At 52.7% G+C, this 20,035-nt stretch overlaps 2 protein-coding genes across 5 annotated transcripts in view; one reads left to right on the top strand and one right to left on the bottom strand.

Moving 5' to 3' along the window:
• The window catches only part of SLC48A1 (solute carrier family 48 member 1), a 27,091-nt gene extending 7,056 nt beyond the window's left edge, over window positions 1-20,035 (bottom strand). Inside the window, exons 1-2 of one of the 2 annotated variants that reach the window (XM_054443069.2) lie at window positions 19,923-20,035; window positions 15,428-15,613 (exon numbers count right to left, since the gene is read on the bottom strand). In XM_054443069.2, coding sequence (XP_054299044.1) covers window positions 15,428-15,613; window positions 19,923-19,986 — 250 coding nt within the window. In that variant the 5' untranslated portion in view covers window positions 19,987-20,035. Of the gene's footprint in view, window positions 1-2,314; window positions 2,596-15,427; window positions 15,614-19,922 lie in introns of those variants that run through there. The other variant, XM_054443070.2, reaches the window with a different exon arrangement.
• Window positions 4,821-20,035, top strand: part of RAPGEF3 (Rap guanine nucleotide exchange factor 3) — a 36,331-nt gene continuing 21,116 nt past the window's right edge. For 2 of the 3 annotated variants that reach the window (XM_054443066.2, XM_054443063.1), the window contains exons 1-2: window positions 16,254-17,294; window positions 17,767-17,979. In XM_054443066.2, coding sequence (XP_054299041.1) covers window positions 17,289-17,294; window positions 17,767-17,979 — 219 coding nt within the window. In that variant the 5' untranslated portion in view covers window positions 16,254-17,288. Of the gene's footprint in view, window positions 4,902-16,253; window positions 17,295-17,766; window positions 17,980-20,035 lie in introns of those variants that run through there. The other variant, XM_054443064.2, reaches the window with a different exon arrangement.

Here is a 20,035-nt window from a genome sequence, read left to right as displayed (position 1 = left end):
GCACGCTGGGGCTACCCTTGGGTGACTCAGCAGATTCTGAGCTATAAAATGCTGAGTCAGAAGTAGAGTGCTCACAAGTTAGCAAATCTGCTGACACTTTACCCCCAAAAGAGGAAGAAGGCTGACTGGCCACAGACCCTCTGAGAACCCACTCATGGTGGGGAAGGTCGGAGGCCCAGGCTTGGCAACCCGTCTCCCTGCCACCATCCACCACCACCACTACCAAGCAGTTTTGGCTCTTCCACAGCCACTGTCAAAGATCGGACCATCAGGGAGATACCAGGACCCTACTCCAGCTGGCTGCTGCCCTAGCGAGCTGCTGCCCTAGCGCCTCTCTCTGAAGGCAGCTCCACAGCTGGCCTGCCTCATAAGCCAAGGGAAGCCTGTGGGGAGGGAGAGAGGGCAGAGTTGGGTGGGAAGAAAACCCCAGGCAACTCCCTAGAGTATAAGAAAGAAGGCCTTTTCCACAGGCCTCTAGGAGGCAGCTGGAGACTCAGGGAGTGGGCAGCACTGCAAGATTTCAGATCTGGAGGGAAGTCAGATGTCTTTTGGGGACATCTCCTCCCACTCCTAACAGATGAGGAAACTATGGCCCAGGATGGGGTCAAACGGCCAGGTAGGGCTCACCTCCACTTGTACCAGGCCAGACTCAACACAACCAGCTGAGATCCCAGGCTGGCCCTCCCTCCTCATCCTTCTCTCGCCTTCGGTCTTAGCAATGCAATCACAGGGCTCTGACGCTGCCTTCCAGAGGGGAAAGCAATAGGTCCAATAGGAAACAAAAAAGTGGCAGGGAGAAGTGAACCTTGAAAAACATGGAGGGTGGCAGGGTGCAGAGGGGAAAGGAACTAGGGCTCTGTAGATAATGCGCAGAGATGGGCCAGTTGTCCTCAGGATCCCACAGGTGGTGAGGCAGCTGGGCAGGCAGAGAACACCCTAGCCAGGGTGCCCACCCCCCTCTTCTTGGTGACCCAGTGCTTTGTTGGCAGCATTGTGTAGGGTGGGGCCATGTATGCCCCTCTTCTAAGGCATTAACCCCACCTCATGCTGCGACTCTACCCAGGGATGGCACTCAGCACGCCCTGTGGCAGTGAGTAAATTAGTTATTTTTAGTTATTCCATTTAGGGTTCTTTTGACAGAGGATTTTAGTAATGGACTATGATCATCATATGTAAAAGTATTATCCTTATACGTATTTTCTTCCCAAAGTCCTTTCCCACACATATTATTTCATGTAGCTGTGTAATCCTGGGTAAGCAATTTATTTAACTTCAGGCCTCAGTTTCCTTATCTGTAAAATGGACATAATAGTAAGGCCTACTTCATGAGACTAATGTAAGGATTCAATGAAATAAGGGAAGCAGGTTGCTTAACGTAGTGCCTGACACATAGAAAGCATTTTTAAAAATGTTAGAAAGTAGAGATAATATTTTTCATCTTCATACCAATTCTATGGCACAGAGAGGTTAAACTGTGAGCCCAAATGTGCACAGCAAGGAGCACTGGTCAGCCCAGAGCCCCCATCAGCGCACCGATGCTTCCCCTTCCCTCCCAGAAGCACAGAAAGGGCAGCTGGGCTGCAGGATTTGGCAGACCTTGGCTGAGGAGCCACAGCAGACGGGTGGCAAAAAGGCACCAACATGGGTGGAAAGAGAATGTCCAGTTTCTATGAGATCCCTAACGCGGTCCTTCCTGTGGGTCTCAGCAGAGGGCTCTGCGGGGGAGCCCTCTGGAAGGAGGCAGATGGGCTTCCCCAGCCACCCCTAGCCCTCTTCCTTTCCCACTTCTTCCCTCTCTGCCCTCACCCAGCACCCAGGGAAGGGGCGCCCGAGGGGCAGGGGATCCCTCAGAACAAGCGTGTGTGTGTGTGTGTGTGTGTGTGTGTGTGTGTGTGTGTGTGTTTGGGGATAGGAGGGGACCAGCGCCGCGGGCGCGCGGAGAGGACACTGTCGTGGGGCAACTGGGCGGAGAGCGAAAGGCAGTGCACTGTCGTGGGGCAACTGGGCGGAGGGCGACAGGCAGTGTGCCGTGACAGATAACCCGGGCGGCGCGGCAGGTCTGTGCAGCCGGCAGTGGCGGGCCGTCGGCACCCCCGGGTGGCGCCCGGGCGGGCATCGGGTCCCGGAGGCACCCAGGAATGCCCAGGAGCCCGGGCCCGCGTGGGGCCTGCCGCCGCCAACCGCTGTTTTCGAGTAAACACTCCACCACTCGCTCCGCGGGGAAGCGCCGCTCGCGGCGAGCGTCCTGGAGCAGCTGACAGCGCCCGCCCCGCAGCCGCGCACCCGCCCCGCGCCGCCCAGCGTCCCGGGGTACCTGCGAGCCCTCCCATGGCCGCGGTCCCCGGCTGTCGGTAGACCACCGTCCAGACGAGGAAGATGGAGAAGCCGGCCACGGAGCTGATGCCGGAGTAGGCGGCGCGGAGGCCGAGCTGCAGCCGGGACGGGGCCATGGGGCTGCGGCGCCGGGCGGGCCGAAGGCGAGCGCGGCCGAGAGTCACAGGTGCAGGGCCCGAAGCCGCCAACCGGAGCCGCGGGAGCCGCCAGAGCAGCCGGCGCCCCGCGCTCCGCCCCCGGCCCGCCCCCCGCGCCGCCGGCACAGCGCCCTCCCCGGCCGGAGGCCGCCCGCGCCCGGAACCGCAGACGCCACCGCCGCTTTGCGAAGCCGCCGTGTCGTTTGGCGGATGCCTGTTAAAAAGGCGGATTCCTGGGCCCATCCCCAGACCAGCCGTGTCAGGATTGTTGGACCTTGGAAGGGACCGGAAATATGCCTTTATACGAGCCAGCCGCGGGGATTAAAAATCTTTACCTCTGAATAAGAGGCGTATTTTCGTTTAAAATTTAAATTTAAATTTCTTGTTAAAAATTAATATGTAAAACTTAAGAAATATTAGAGTACGCTGTGAATAGAATTCCTTCCGCCCGTCCTTCTATCAACCAGGTTCCCTCCCACCATATCGCAGAGGATTTCTCCACACACTAAAGTCTGGGAACCCCTGCCACCATCACCTTCTGACTGCAAACACTCTATCCTCACGCACAGCTCCCCACAAATCCCTACTTTTTTTTTTTTTTTTAAACAGAATCTCACTCTGTTGCCCAAGCTGGAGTACAGTGGCGCCATCATAGCTCCGCATCCTCCAACACCTGGATTCAAGCAATGCTCTCACTTCAGCCTTCCAAGCAGCCAGGACTACAGGTGTGTGCCACCACGCCTGGCTAGTATTTTTTGTTATTTATTTTTTGTACAGATGGGGTCTCGCTATGTTGCCCAGGCTGGTCCCCAACTCCTGGCCTCAAGCTCTCTTCCCACCTCGGCCTCCCAAAGCTCTGGAATTACAGGCTTGAGCCACTGCTACCGACCTCACCTTTCCTTTGATCAGCACAAGCCTCATCCTCCCAAACCCCTCACCCTGACCCTCGGAATCATACCATTGTAAGGAAGAGACAGATCTGTAGCAGGAGGGCACTGAGCTCCCACGTGAGCCCAGCTTCCGGCCGGGAGCTGGAGGGAAAATCCCAGCACAATAACAAGGGCTTTGCCACAGCACTAAGGATCCACATGGGGAGGCCCATCATATACCTGCACAAAACATAGCCAACACCCTTTGCATTAGTTGTTTTTTTTTTTGTTTTTTTTTTTTGTGTGCTGCTGTAACAAATTACCACAAATTTACTGACTTAAAATAACACAAACTTATTATTTTACAGTTCTGTAGGTCAGGAGTCCAATAATGGTCTCACTGGGCTAAAATCAAGGGGACATCAGTGTTGCCTTGTTTCTGGAGGCTCTAGGGGAAAATCAGTTTCCTTGACTTTTTTTTTTCTGAGACGGAGTCTTGCTCTGTCACCCAGGCTAGAGGGCAGTGGCGCGATCTCAGCTCACTGCAATCTCTGCCTCCCGGGTTCAGGTGATTCTCCTGCTTCAGCCTCCCGAGAAGTTGGGATTACACGCTTCCACCACCACACCCAGCTAATTTTTGTATTTTTAGTAAAGATGGGGTTTCACCATGTTGGCCAGGCTGGTCTCGAACTCCTGACCTCAGGTGATTCACCCACCTCAGCCTCCCAAAGTGCTGGGATTACAGGCGTGAGCCCACCGTGCCCGGCCGCCTTTCCCAGCTTCTAAAATGAGGCTACCCACATGCCTTAACTCCCTCTTCCTCCTTTTCCCTTCTAAGGACCCCTGTGATTGAGGGGATAGTCCAGGATAATCTCCCCATTGCAAGATCCTTAATTTCATCACATCAGCAAAATAAATCCCTTTGGCGTGGAAGGTGACATATTCATAGGTTCTGGGATGAGGACGTGGACATCTTTGAGGGCCATTATTATCCCACCCACCACACCCCCTCTGGAACATAAACTTCATGAGCAGGGACTGTGCCAGTTTTGTTCACATCAACATCTAAAAGCATGCCCGGCATATAATGACCCCTTAATAAATGTTTGTTGAATAGGTGAGTGTCAGTGAATGAAGGTAATGATAAAATAAAAACAAAAGCAATTATACATAAGGAATCTAGACAGGGTGTGCTTAATTGCCAAACAAGGGATGTAAACCAGTGTTAAGCACATTTGCCTCACTCTAGAATAATCTGGGAGCTTCTTTAAAAATAAAAAAATAAACCCCGCCCCACCCCTGCCTATTAAATTTTGAATCTTGGAGTGTGTATTTTAATGAGAAGTGATGTCAAGGCTGTGAGCTCAGCACCAGCCCTCCTTTAGGAGCCGCTGGTGGAGGGTAAGCGCTGGTCCTGTGGAGGAGGGAGCAAGCCCCGTGGTCCGGAGTGCATTGCCACGGATGGCTTCAGAGCTGGCCAGGAGGGACAGTACTCCAGGCAGTGGGAACCGCATGTGTGATGGCGCAGAAGGAAGAAATAACGCAGCCGCTTTGGGAAACTGTAAGTCGTTTGTGGCTGGAATGTGAAGTTTGAAGGTAGAGTAGCGGGTTTGGAGATTAGAAAGGTTCTGAACATAAAGGGCCTTGCATGCTCTGTTAAGAAGGCCGTCCCCCTCCCCTTGGGGCTGGGGGAGAAAACTCACAATTCTGTGTTTTAGAACTATGGCCAGAGTAATAGAGTGAAGGCGAACTGCCTGTGAAACACTAGAAGCAGAGAGATGAGTTGGACAAGTTTCACCCCACAGTGCTTTAATTACCAGGTCTTTAAAATGGAGACTGCAGTAACACCTACTTCAAAATGTTGTGATGAGGAGTGCCTGGAAGAGTGCCTAGCACATGGTAGATACTCAATAAATGTCAGGAAGTAGAATTAGTAGCAGCAGAAGGCTGCCATGGCAAGAGAGGATGAGGGGCTTCAGAGTTGGTCCAGGCAGAAGCAGAGAGAATGGAAGAGACGAAACTGCTTCAAGAGCTATTTCAGCTATCTGAACCTAAAGGTCAGGGGAGAATTCATTAGCTGAGCAGACAGAAGGAGGAGAGCAAAAATATTATGAGTGGACATATAGGAGTATGGGAGAGCAGTGAGCAAGCTTGCTGTGCTGGAAAGTGAGATTGTGCAAGACAAGAAAGAGAAATAATTATGTAACAGTAGTACTAGACCAGGTTGTACAAGGCTAAGGCCAGGCTTAAACGTTTTTTAAATTGTGGAAACAATAAAGAGCTATTGCAGAGCATTAGGCTCAGATGGGGTCAGAGGCCTAGCTTCACCATTTGCTGTGTCCCTGGGCAAGTGCCCCTAACTCACAGATGTCCAATCCAATTGACTTTCTGCCTGGAAGAAAATATTCCATATCCGCACCCTCCATAATGGTGGCCACTAATCACATGTGGCTATTGAACACTTGATATGTAACTAGTGTGATTGAAGAACTGAATTTTTAATTGTATTTAATTTAAATTAATTTAAATTTAAATGTATTTAAGTTTAATGTATTTAATTTAAATTTAATTTAATTAATTTAAGTAGCTGCACATGACTAGTGGCTACTGTGTTAGCACAGCTAGAACCTCTCAGGACTCCTGTCCCTCCATCTGTACACAGGGAATGATGACGAAACATCGCAGGCTTGTTACAAAGATCGAGATATATTGAGATAATACATTCAAAGTGCTCAACACAGCAATTCAACAAATTATTGCTGCTGCTGTTGAAATTGTTATTGTTTTTATTGAACAGGGATTGCATGACATAAGCCAAGTCTTAGGAAGATAGTTAGACTATAATATCCAGTTAGATTTGATGGGGGAAAATTTTAGAGGATAAAGCATTCACAAGGTTATTTCAGTGGTAAGGTGTGAGAGAATTAAGATCTTATCCAGTGAAAGACCTTGAGAATGGGAAAGAATGGAGTGATTGTTGAGCCATAAAGCACATGGGTGTGCACCACTCATACACATCTTCTCATATCAGCTTCCTTCCAAGGTATTCTCAGAGAGCCCACTCCCAACCCAGCCCAGAACAGACACTACTGCGACCCCTACAAGATGCACAGCCATTCTCCCTGCCTGCGCCAGAAACTACTAGGGCTCCACGACACACACCAACATCTGTGTGTCTCTTTCTGGGCACAGTACCTCCCAAATTTGAACTACACTTCCCAGCTTCCTTGCAGTCAAATGGATGCCATGGGATCAGGTTCTGAACAATGGAATGAAGGCAGAAGCAATGTGTGCCATTTCTAGGCTGGGCTCATTTAAAAATCTCCCATACAGCCTGCATTCCCTCTTCCCATTCTGTGACGATTTTAGAGGCCGTATGTACCACATAATGGAAAGAACCTAGACTTGAATGAATGGATGGAGCAGAGCTACCCCTGTCGCCTAGACCCTCAATGGACTATAGAACATGAGTGAGAAGTGTCAGTGGCTTTGTTACAGCTCAATTGTTTGTTACAGCTAACCTTATTATCCTAACACATCATCCCGCATTCCACTGAAGTTCATCTAAACAGGTCCTATATAGATTACCCGTTTAAACCATCAATCCCTCTGAAGTCTCTTTTGAGCTGGGTCCCACCAACATTAAGACAGATTTCTAACTCCCCATCTGCAGACATCCTGCCTGCTGACATTCCTTTCTCACTCCCCCCAGAAACACACATTCCAGACATATCTTCTCCCACAATGCTAGGTCAAGGATACACCTACTGAGCTATCTTCCAGATGATTGAGTTTATCGGACATGTCAGGGCTTCCTCCTCTCTTCTTAATCCCCATGCAGAGAGACCTCTGATGTCCCTGGGGCATGTCCTTGTTTACTGTGGCTCAGACCCAAACCTAGGTGTTACCTCTGAGTCCTCCCTTTCCTCTGCTCCTACATCAAATTCATTACAAAATACAGTCGGATTTGCCCTGTCCTCTCCCTCCATTCCCTCTGCCACCCTAGTCCAGCCACCATCATCACCACCTACCTACCTGCAGCAGCCTCCTAACTGGTCCTTCTCTGTTCGTTCTTCCCCCCCAATCCTTTCTCCACCCAGCAGCTGGAGCAATCTTTTAAAAATAATAACCATGGCCGGGTGTGGTGGTTCACGGCCGTAATCCCAGCACTTTGGGAGGCTGAGGTGGATGGATCACTTGAGGTCAGGAGTTCGAGGCCAGCCTGGCCAACATGGCAAAACCCATCTCTACTAAAAATACAAAAATTAACCAGGCGTGGTGGCACGTGCCTGTAATACCAGCTACTTGGGAGGCTGAGGCAGGAGAATCACTTGAACCTGGGAGGTGGAGGTTGCATTGAGCCAAGATCGCACCACTCAACTCCAGCCTGGGCAACAGAGTGAGACTCCGTCTCAAGAAAAAAAAAATTTCAAATAAATAAATAAAAATAACAACCAGAACATGGTACTCCCCTGCTTCAATCACTCCAATAGCTTCCATAGCTCTTAGAGTAAATTGATCGGGGTCTTGCCAGCTCCAACCAGCCTTACTCACCCTTGCTCATTTTACTTCAGACACATTCGCCTTTCTGTTTCTCAAACGTGCCACACTTGTTCCTGTCCCAGGTTTTTTGTGCTTTGTGCCTGGAAAGCTCTTCTCTGAGTGTTTATAAGACTGATCCTTCATCATTCAAGTCTCAGCTCAAATGTTACCTCCTCAGAGGATTCCTCGCTCTGTTTTATTTCCTCCACAGCACTTATCATGACAAAAAATTGTATTTTTACTTTCCACCCCTACTCCTGCTGTCCCTATTGGAATATAATCTCCAGGAAGGCAGGGTAACTGACTTGTCCTGATTCACTGGGGACTTTTCCAGTTTTACCACAAAAAGTTCCACGTCCCAGAAAACCCCTCAACATAGGGCAAACTATGACAGTTACTCACTTTATGTCTGCCTCGATCACTTCTGTATTCCCAGTGGCTAGTAAAATGCCAGGCGCCTAGGTAGGAACTCAATAAATATTCAATACATATGAAAAGAAGGGCTGAATGTCCATAAAGAATTCTTTGATCCTGGCTCTAGGGGGCAGCCTTCCCCAACCTTGTGCCTCAACAGACAGCTTTGCAGGTTGGGCTGGTAGCTTGTGTACATAGGTAGTGAGTTCCACAGGATTCTCCCTAGACCTTATGTGGTCCCCTTGCCGCCCCCCCACCCCCCCACCCCAGCCCTTGTGGAGTTCACAGCTGAGGACCCTGGCTGTGGCAACCCGAGGCTGTGCCTGACACAGAGGTAGATTCCTTCCCTCTCCCGCTTCTACCCCACCCAGGCCCCCCTCCTGCAGCTACGCCTTCCTCCTGAGGTCAGGCTTGTAGACCACAGAGCAGAAAGGGCTGTCCTAGACAGCAGCAGCAGGTGGCTGGCTGCAGGGAGGAGCTGGCCCCATCACCATGCATTCTAGGAGGTTGCAGGGAGGACTCAAATCTAAGGGTTACCTTGGACCCAGAATGCAGCTCCCCAGGGCTAGGGCTGCCTTCTGCCCCTTTAGAAAGGGTTCACCTCAATTCTCAGGGCTAGAGTGAAACTGCTCAGAGTCTGGCTTCTCGCTGAGACCCCATTTCCTCTGCCTGCCCACTGACAGCCTAGAGGTCTATGCAGAGGGCAGGATGGCAAGTGAGAAGATGTTGAGTGGAAACAGCAGGTCTTTGAACTCAGGAGCTAAGAAAGCATCAGAGGCAGGTGGCCTGGGGGGTCGGGGGGGTGGGGATCACAGGCGCAGCTGCCTGGGGAGAGCAGCAGGAAGGAGGTGGGGCCCAGGCCTGCCTCCCTATCTTGGTGTTCTCTAGCGATCTCCATCTCCTGACCTGAACCCCCAATCACAGGTATCTGATCTGATTCTCTTTCACCTTTTACTGAGGGAGCTGTTGCTGGATGGGGAGGGCAGAGTGGATAAAGCCTGCAATTCACCTCCACAGGGACTTGGGCCTGGGGGCAAATGGGGCTAACTGACTTCCTTGACTCCTTGGAAGCTGCCAGGGGCAGGAGAAGGGCAGGTTGCAGCACCGTGAGGAGTGAGAGAATAATAAGGCTTGACGGCAGGAGGGGAGGGCAGTAGCTCTTCCCCGAGGGAAAAGCCTGGCAGAGGGGTGCATCAATATTTACCCTTCAGATCTGAGTTTGAGAACTGGCTTTACTGAATGAGAAAGTCACCATGGAGCCTTCATCAGTGCACGTGGGTCCCCCTCTAGTCCAGCTGCACGGGCACTGGGTGAAGGAAAAGACTAGAAATAAGGCTCTTACCTGTGCTTAGTCCAGAGCAGGGGCCCCAAGAATGGCACCCTAGAGAGACTTGAGTGGCCACATCTCATGATACTTCTTGGAAGAGGAAGGGTTGGACAAGAGATGGAGTAAGACAGCGGGAGGAATGGCAATTGGTCAAGAACTGGGTGGACAGGCCCCAAGAGGGAAAGACAGATCTTGGGAAGCTAAGAGGGAGGTGAGAAAAAGCCGTGGCAGGAGGGGGAGAAACTTGGTTACTATTAATGCAGGAAACCTCTCCTGAGGGCCTTCTATGTATAAGGCACTGACCAGGCAAGGCACGCATTTTTGAGTACAGCAGAGCGGCTCTCACCCTCTGGCAGCTAACATTCTCCTGCAGGAGGCAGCATGCAATACTTATGCAATGCTTTGATTTCAGTGTGGTGAGTGCCAGGCATGTGGCAGAGAAATGACGCCCTGCAGGGGGAAGTCTGACACAGGCCAGGCCCTGAGGTGGGTGCAGAGCCAGACTCAGGGGCAGTGACAGGCCAGAAGCTGCCACTTTGCCTGGCCCCCAGGGCCCAGCAGGCACCCTCAGCTGAGGCCCCAAAAGGCTGGGCTTGGGGAGAACTGAAGCAGTTGGGGAGATTAAGTCAGGATTTGGTCCAGCCCTGCAGTGTGTTAGGTAGAGCTCACGGACCAGGCTCCCCACTTCCACCAGAGGCAAAGCAGGCAAAGCGGCTAGAGCAGGAGGGGCTGAGGCTGAGGGGTGGGAAGGCAGAGCAGTGGGGCTGCCTCTGTATCCCCCGCAAGGCCTGAGGGGGGCCTGTGCCCTCTCTCAGGCAGAACTGCAGACTTTCCCTTACTTCTGTTTCCTTATCTGGACCCCACTTTTCTGTTTCCTGACCCACTTTTCTGTTTCCCTCTCTGGACCCCACTTTTCTGTTTCCCTCTGTGGACCCCACTTTTCTGTTTCTCTCTCTGGATCCCACTTTTCTGTTTCTCTCTCTGGATCCCATTTTTCTGTTTCTCTCTCCAGACCCTCATCTTTGTACCCTCCCCTAATTTTTTTTTTTTTTTTTTTTTGAGACAGAGTCTCACTCTGTTGCCCAGGCTGGAGTGCAGTGGTACGATCTTGACTCACTGTAACCTCCGCCTTCCAGGTTCAAGCGATCTCCTGCCTCAGCCTCCTGAGTAGCTTGGACTATAGGTGCACACCACCATGCCCAGCTAATTTTTGTATCTGTAGTAGAGACAGGGTTTCACCATGTTGGCCAGGATGGTCTCGATCTCTTGACCTCGTGATCCACCCGCCTCGGCCTCCCAAAGTGCTGGGATTACCGGCGTGAGCCACCGCACCTGGTCTAATTTCTTACCAAGTTCTCTCTGAAGGGAGGAAATGGGCAGTAGATCTGATGCCAGGAAAACTTTGGCCTATTCGGTTTCTTCTCTGACCCCAGCACTTCCAGAGTGGGATTTGGGGGTGGGATGGCTCTGCTCTGATGCTGGGAAGGGGACCTTAGCCCTAGCCTGCTTTCCTGGTTACCCACATCCTCCCCCTGCCCCCAGCCAGTGCTCTGGATCCAGCCTGACTGACCAGACCTGAGAGAAAGAACTGGGCATCTCCTAAGCAGGGGCCAGGGCCCTTGCTAGGACCCCTCTTTCAGGCTCCTGCAGTCACCCCTACCAAGACTCTAAAACAAAAGGACAAAGTGGGCACAGGGTTTGAGTCCTGAACAGAGGCCGTGGGCCCGGGATGAGTTGGAAGATGGGAGCACTTAAGACAAAGGTTTTGGGAAGGCTGGGAAGGTTGCAAAGAGGGGAGTGGTGGGAGGTAGTAAATAGTGTGGGTGTTCAGCCTCAGAACAGAATACAGGGGTGAGGAGAAAAGTGACTCTTAGGGAAAGTGGCCACAACTGGAATGGGGCAGCCATTGCAGAACACTGATGACTCAAGGTCAGATGCAGTGTCTCCTGGGACCCACACAAGACACACACACACACACACACACACACACACACACACACACACTCTCTCTCTCTCTCTCTCTCTCTCTCTCACTCTCTCACTCTCTCTCTCTCTCTCTCTCCTTGAGAAGCAGAAGTTGGGGGAGAAAGCAGTTACTCGTTTCTATACATTCCTGTAACAGTAAACTGGCCGGGAGGCAGGCTGCTTCCCTCCCTTCTAGGGGCATCTCCAGCCCTGCCCGTCTTCGCCTGCTCTTCTGGCTTCTCTCACCCTATCCCTACCCTCCAGCCCAGCATCACCACCTCAGGTCTGTTCAGTGACTGTTTCATCATCTCCACCATGCATGGCTAGCTTGAGCACCAGCCAGAGGAATGTGCCTTCAGGAGAGTGTGGGGTTCCTGCTTTCGCCTCTGCAACTTCCTGCAGCTCCCAGCCCTGACTGTGAGCCCCAGCTTGCCCACATTGGCCTCCTACAGGAGGCAGGAGCCCATCCCTCCTCTCCCTCCCATCGCTGTCATAAGTGGCTCATGAGTGACTGGTTGTGACCTGTTAGTCCTAGGAAGGTTTGGCTTGGCGCCCATCAAGGCTCCAGTTCCCTGCCCCTGCCCCCCACCCCAGGAATGGGCAAGGGAGGAGATGGAGGAACTGAACTGGAACTGCCCTTGGGGGATGGAGCGGGGGCAAGAGTCAGAGGGCCTTAAACCATGCAGAGCCAGGAGGTAGAGTCCAGAGGAGGATACCTGGCTCTCTGCTCAATCTCTTCCCACTGTTGACCAACCATAGGCAAGGTCGACTCCTAGGGGTATTGTGGGAGGCTCAGCTGCAGGCCAAGGTCCTGGCACAGCCCTTATATCCCCTACGGCTTTATCTCCCAGCTGGCCTCCAAGCTGGCCATTTCCTGCAGTCCCATGGGAGGCCTATTAGTGAAATTTTCCTCCATCCTCCCTCTCTCCATCTCACCAATCACCCTCAAATGTCACGGCTGAGCCTTGTGAACAAAGTTGACAGCACAGGATAGAGGAGAAATGAGTAGGAGACAAGAAGGCAGCAAGGAGGGAGGGAGAGATGGCATGAAAGGCCTTGAAATTGAACTGGGAAACTAGCTCCTCTCCTTTCCACGCTGCTGAGGCTACAGGCCCATAGCAGGCACCAACTGACTGCCCACTATTCCTGTTCATTTCATTTCCACCCGTAATCATTAAGCATCAGCTTCATGCCAGACACTGTGCTGGGGAGGGAGAGCCAATCAGATTAGTGTGCTAGGGCGATAAAAGATAATTCCAATAGGCTCTGGGGCCCTGAAGATTTGGGACAGTGTCTGGTGCTCAGTTTGAGCTCTCCAGTTTACAGCAAAGTTCCCCGGCACCTACAGTAAATGTTGTTGAATGAATTCAAGATTCCTTGAATATTCTTGTGGCATCGCATAGTAAGGACTGAGCGAGGCAAGGTTGAGAGTAGCAATCGGGGCAGGAGGTAGCAGTGCACAATGGTGTTTAGGAATATGGACTCTGCAGTTAGACTGCCTGAGTCTGGCTGTACTACTTATTAACTGTGTGACCTTGGGAAAGTTACTTCATCGCCCTGTGACTCAGTTTCCTCACTCGCAAATAAGAATTGTTCTGAGGATAAAAAGATGTATGTAAAGTGACTAACATAGTATTCTGCACATAGTAAATACTGGAAGAGACCATTATTGGGCTAGAACAGTTGCAGTGGGGATGGAGCATAACAGAGAGATGCAAGAGATGCTTCACTGGTTGAATCAACCCGACTTGGTGGCTGGCTGGATGTCGGAGAAGGAGGAATGTAGGGTATCAGGCTCCTTGCTTAGGCAGTAGTGGAGTTTGGGAACGGGAGCTGAGAGAGGCACAGCAGGAGGAGAGGCCCCCTGGGGCAGGAAGGGAGTATGAGGTTCCTGTGAAGATCCAGGAAACTATGGGCTCACCTTGTGTAGAGCTCAGCAAAGAGGCTCAGCAAAATCAAACCCAGAGTCAAAGCCTGGTCTGAGAAGCCCCCTTCACCTTCCCACCCTCCTGAGCTATCCATGGGAGCCGCTGCCACCTGCTTGAAGGGAATGGGGGAGGGTTCAAGGAAGTCCATGCTCTGGCAGGAGCTCATTGTCCGAGTAGAGTGTATTAAGGGGTCCTGCTGTTACTTTCCATCATCTGTACCAAGGTGTGGGCAAATGGCTGTGGATATGAGTTTTTCCCCCTTTATAGGAGCTGTCACTATGTTTCAGAGGCAGGACTGCAGAGTGGTAAAGCACACAGGGTAGAAACCACCTGGGCACAGTCACTCATGGCTCTACCACTTCCTAGTGTGGGACCTTGGGCAAGTCATTTAACCTCTTTGTGTCTCAGGTCCCTCATCTGTAAAATGGGATAACAATAATAACAACCTTATCTCATAGGGTTGTTGTGACAATTCAATCAGTGAATATATATAAAGTATCAAGAACAGGGCCTGGTGCATGTTGACTATTGTTATTATTATTTATCTGTCTAAACACACCTGCCAAGCATTTAATGACAGTCAGAGGAAGGTGGAGGCGGTACCAGGACATGGCATGATTGTTACCATCTTACTTGGATGCGTTCCTCAGATACATTCCCAGTCCTCTGCCCCTTCTAGGCCTCAGCCTTGATCAAATATCTGCTGAGCAGTAATTCTACTGGCGGGTCCCCATCCAGGGATCCTGAGAAGGCAAAAACCTGCCCCGTCATCTGCTTTGATGGCAGGCTGGGGGCCTTGCCTGTGAGAGATAGGACAAGCTAGAAATGGGACACATAAAAGATCTACTCCCTATCATCTCCCCAGGCTAGGAGCCAATAGGTAATCACCCCAGGCCCTCTTCTCAATCTCCCCAGAGAGGGGGAATGAAAAAGAGATGGAAAAAAGAAAGGCAAGAGTAGTGTTGAAAGGGAACATAGGTGGGGGAGTGGGTTTGGGACAGTTTCATTTTCACTGATTTGAGTGACTTTCTTCCGATCCTTGGCTCCCTGAGGTTCCCCCACACCTCAACACAAACATATTCGATTCCCTCCCCCCTTTTTTTTTTTGAGATGGAGTTTCGCTCTGTCGCCCAGGCTGGAGTGCAGTGGCGTGATCTTGGCTCACTGCAACCTTCGCCTCCCGGGTTCAAGGAGTTCTCCTGCCTCAGCCTCCTGAGTAGCTGGGATTCCAGGCGCATGCCACCACGCCTGGCTAATTTTTGTATTTTTAGTAGAGACAGGGTTTCACCATGTTGGTCAGGCTGGTCTTGAACTCCTGACCTCATGATCCACCCCCACCTCAGCCTCCCAAGGTGTTGGGATTACAGGCGTGAGCCATCGTACCTGGCCTCAATTTTCCTTTTTTGAGTAGACTCTCCTAGGCAGTCTAGTCTACATTAGAAGAACAAATAGAATACATACAGAGTATACGCAGTATACTATGGGGAGTACGTGGAGACAGACAACCTGGATTCATGCCCCAACTCCACCATTTACTAGCTGTGTGACTTTGGCAATTTCCTTAATATTCCTGAGCCTCAGTTTCCCCATCTGTGATGTGAGGATAACAGAAGTACATACCTCACAGGATCGTGGCAGGGGTTAAACACAAGGAAAGCATTTGAAAGAGTGCCCGCACATGATTAGCTTTTGTGACTCTGCTGAAATGTCTACAGGTATACAAGTGTCCTGCCTCACTCCCCAGCATCTTCCACCTGCCCAGAGTAAGGGCAGCAAGAATAGGAAATAGGGGACCCCTTTGTGACCCAACTGCCAGTCTCAGGAAGCCTTCCTGCAAGAACTAGGCCAGGGCATTGGCCCCAGCAACCCGAAACTCATGACTCCATCCCCCTAACTCTTCCGCGTGCATACCTGTGACTCCCAACTTGTCATCCTTTCCTGCCAGTTTCCAGGTTGCTCTTCCTTCTTCCAAATTACCAGAACTTGGTTGAATGGATTTGGGTCTGAGGTCAGATTCATTCTCAGGCTTTCCTCCTTCCCCGGAGAGGCATTTAAAACTCCACCAGCGTTTCTTAATGTGTGGACACAGCAGATGACCTGGGGTGTTCAAAATACAGATTTTCCATTTCATGCCAATAGGATTGAATATGAATTGCTGGGGATGGAGCCTGCATTTTAGTAAGCTTCTGGGAAACATTTTTTATACATGTATACATTAAAAATGAGATTTTAATCACAATTAAAATTTCTCTCCCCACTTTCAAGAAAATAATAATTGGTGGAGGATGGGGGCTTGGCATTCCAAAATTGGGGGTATAGGCTTCTTAGAGCTACTTCTTCCCAGTCTTCTCCCCACTTTGAAGAAAATAATCATGGTGGAGGATGGGGGCTTGGCATCCCAAAATTGGGGTATACGCTTTTTAGAGATACTTCTTCCCAGTCTGGGCTGGCTCAACAGCAAAGGGAAAAGGGAAGAGAAGGGGCAAAAAGTCCTAAAAAGCTGGGGGCGGGGCGTTCACTTCCTTCCAAACCCTCATTATCGTCCTGAGCAATTACGGGACGCCACGCGAGTCGCTGTCCCCTGCCACTGTCTCTCCACCCTCTCAGGAGTGGGGCGAAGAGGCCCGCGCTGGGCCATTTGCACAGTGGTGGAAACTGAGGCCCAGGGAGGCGTGGGGCCTCGGTAGCAAGCCTGCTTAGCAGGGCGCTGGAATTCCCGATCTCTGCCTCAACCTACCCGGCCACCAGGGAGCGTGCGGTAGGGGGCGTGGTACTCGAACACCCCTGGAAGCTCTGCCACAACCCCAATCTCCTCTTTGGGCCCCATCCGTTCTGGAGAGCAGTCCTCCAGCCCCTACCCGTTCCTTTCCAGCCTCAGTTTCCTCAACTGCTCCCGGTGTGTGTGTGCTGGGGCAGGGGGCAGTGGGGCGTGGGTCTGGGAACGGAACTGTGGGAGGCAAGGCAGCGGGATTCCCCGCGGGAAAGCCGCCTAGTCCCTCCCCCGGGCGGCTGGAGACCCTGAACCGAAACAGGAGGCAGACACCCCCGGTCGGGAAGCGGCCCCAGCCCGGATTTCCCTCCCGGGTGGGGCCGCAATGACTCACCCCCTCCCCCCTTTCCCGGGTTTCCTTGTTTGCATTTCTCCTCCCGGCCACGTGGCGGCCAGTGCAGCCACTCACCGCCGGATCCCCGACACCCCGGCCGTTGCGGCCTCCTCCACACACCTCGGGGCCGCCCCTGCCCCCTGGGGATGCTCTGGGCTCAGGCGGATGTCCACTCTGGTAGCCCCGGGTGCGGACTCCAAAGCCTGCCTGTGCCCGCCCCCTTCCCCTACGCTCTCCTCTATCGTAAGGCAGGGCGCCTCCACCCCGCCCCCTCCGCCAGTCCCAGAGAGGGGAAGGGGGCGGGCAGTGCAGGGGGTGTGACAGCTCGCGCCCGGACCGGTGCCAGCGCAGCCTTGCTTCAGCGCCCGGTGCCAGCTGGCTCCTTCGTCTGGGACGAAGGCGGAGGCTCGGGGCTCCTTGTCGCCGGTGGCTGGGTGGCGTCCCCCCACCACGCCCCCACCCCTCTACATACCCAAGAGGAGCCTCTCCACCGAGCCCTGCATCCTGCTACCCTGGCAGCCAGTCCAGCTAGGCACTGGCCCAGTTCACTGTACCTGGACTTACCCACTGGCACCCTCCGGATCCCCTTATCAAAGCTGATGGGGGTTGCTGGGGACCCCCCAGCCTTTTGCTAGAGCCTGCACGGCTGTGCGAGCTTGAAAAGAAACATGAAGGTGGGTAAGGTGGGGACAGGGTTGAGGAGGAGCAGGAGAGGGAGGGAGAGGAAGCTGACACGGTGGGGAGTTTGGGTGGGAGACAGAGGGTTAGTCAGGGCTGAGGAGGAGGGGAGAAGGGTTTGAGCCGAAGCTGCATTTCTGGGAGACCTAGTGAATCTATAGTTTCATACTGGGAGGTGGTGGAGATCCCTGCAGGGGCATGGGCAGTGAGATGGGACAGAATTCCAAAGAGGACTAAGAAGGGCCTGATCTTTTCCAAGAGCCAGCTGGAGACCCCTAAGTGCGCCAGACCGGCAGGCCCCAGTGAAGGTCTTCCTGTTCCTCCCCCCAGCTCCTGGCAGGGTTGCAGCACCTCCGCCTGACCAGTCCAGAGGACTCTAAGGAAGTAGTTCTGCCTGGGGCAGTTGTACTGTGGTCCAGCCGCCCCAGTCGCGTCCCATGGCTGTCCACTTTCCTCCCCGTGTCACAGGTGGGCTGGCCAGGTGAGAGCTGCTGGCAGGTGGGCCTGGCTGTGGAGGATAGCCCAGCTCTGGGAGCGCCGCGGGTGGGAGCCCTCCCTGACGTGGTGCCGGAGGGGACACTACTCAACATGGTGTTGAGAAGGATGCACCGGCCCCGAAGCTGCTCCTACCAGCTGCTGCTGGAGCACCAGCGTCCGAGCTGCATCCAGGGGCTGCGATGGGTGAGTACCTTTCACCTGCCCAGGTGCCAGGGCCAGTACCAGGGCTAGAGGGGGGCCTAGATCGTGGCTTGGCATGCTGCTGGTGGCCCAGCTTGCTCTGGGGGTGTAGAGTGGTACAGCTGCCGTGGACACGGGGTCAGGAAGCTTGTCTGCAGAGTGCGTGGGTGGCTCACACAGCTGCAACGTGTGTGTGTCTGTGTGTGTGTTCTGCCCAAATGTCTGTTTGGGCATGGGGGGAAGGGGAAAGGGATTTGTTGTTTATCTGTCACCTCAGTGAGCCGGCATTGAGTTAGGTACTTGTGTGTTCTCTCCAGGTGGAGGTGGGAGGTATGGGGGCCAGGTCAATGGGTTGGAGTGAGGTAAGCTTGGTTACAGTTCTGGGTGCGTCACCGTGGCAACATTCTCCTTTAGTGAGTTACTAAACTGTGCTAATTCTGCGTTTTGGTCTTAGGGTGAGGTGATCATGTGGACACTGCTTGGTACCTGCCTTTGCGGGGCTCAGGGAAGGATTCTGAGACATTTGGAGAATCTGAGATGACCAAAGTGCCCTTTGCTAGTGAGAAACATCTCTGGACCTGAAAGAATGAAGGAGAGAGCAGGAAGGGGAAAGAATGGTGGGATTTGGGAGGCAAAGATAATGGCTGTACTATCCAAATCAGCAGAGAAGCTATCCCCAACCATCCAGACTAAATAGAGTAGCTTAGCTTGAGATTCAGTTATGTCTCTACTGCGTGTGTCCACCCAGGTTTCGCTATGTTGCCTAGGCAGGTCTTGAACTCCTAGGCCCAAGCAATCTGCCTGCCTTGGCCTCCCAAAGTGCTGGTATTACAGGCGTGACCCACCGCGCTTGGCCGGGAGAGTTCATTTCTTTTTTCTTTTCTTTTCTTTTTTTTTTAACTAGAGTCTTCCTCTCTCACCAGGCTGGAGTGCAGTGATGCAATCTTGGCTCACTATAACCTCCGCCTCCCAGGTTCAAGCGATTCTCCTGCCTCAGCCTCCTGAGTAGCTGGGGCTACAGGTGTGCGCCACCACGCCCAGCTAATTTTTGTATTTTTAGTAGAGATGGGGTTTCACCGTATTGGCCAGGATGGTCTTGATCTCTTGACCTCGTGATCTGCCCACCTCGCCCTCCCAAAGCGCTGGGATTACAGGCATGAGCCATTGCGCCTAGCCGAGAGTTCACTTCTTACTGGCAGGTCCTTTTGAGTGGAATAACCACCACCCTCTCCCTCCTTCCCCCTACCTTGCCCAACTGCCATTTACAGTGAGGCTGAGTTGAAGAAACTGAGACCTACCGAGATGAGGGGCTCCTCTTTGCAATCAGAATTGAGAGAAGAGTCCACTTGTCCGTCCTGGTAGAGCTGTTCTCTACTAGGGTCTTCCTTATCACGAGCCTGGGTCCTCCTCCGCTAACCCTCTGGCTCTCTGGCTCTCCGGGTCACTGGCTGTAACTATTGCCTGGAGCCAGTGGGCTGGAACCCTCCCTCCCTCCTTCACTCTTGGGCTATAATTATTTGTGCATTTCCTGTCCCCTTCCCAGCTTGTGGAAGCAAGGTAGGGGGTAGGGAGAAGGTCAGGTGCCAGGACAATGAGGTCACTGGAGGATCCCCTGGGACCTGAAGTCTGGGAGGGAGTGGAGGAGGCCACCAAGCTGTCTCCTGACTCCCCACAGCCCCCAGAAATGAAGGGCTGGTGTGCATGGGAAGGCCAGAAAGGTGAGGGTGAAGGTTGCTGGAGTGTAAATGGGGTCAAAGGCACCAAAACAAGGCCCTTCCGTGCCAGGTGGGCGTTGGTGACTAGAGGGAACTTAGATTTTTAGTGTTTAGAGGCAGGCGGCCACTCCCTCTTCTGATGACCATCTTTGGGGACTGGGGTGGGGAGGTTTCATTCCATCACGCCTATGTTTGAGAGGCTCTGGGTACGTGTGAAGCTGTACTTCTTACCTCTTGATGATGCCTTTAGCCCAGGGAAGGCTTCCGTGAGGGAATGAGTGCCAGCTGTGAGCATGCACGCCCATGGTGAAGGGGTGGAGCCCAAGTCCCAGGAAGACAGCACT

Source organism: Pongo pygmaeus, chromosome 10 (assembly GCF_028885625.2).
Source record: "Pongo pygmaeus isolate AG05252 chromosome 10, NHGRI_mPonPyg2-v2.0_pri, whole genome shotgun sequence".
NCBI classification, from domain to species: Eukaryota; Metazoa; Chordata; class Mammalia; order Primates; family Hominidae; genus Pongo; species Pongo pygmaeus.
The sequence above is the reverse complement of the archived record's forward strand: the minus strand, read 5'-3'. Positions and strand labels throughout refer to the sequence as shown.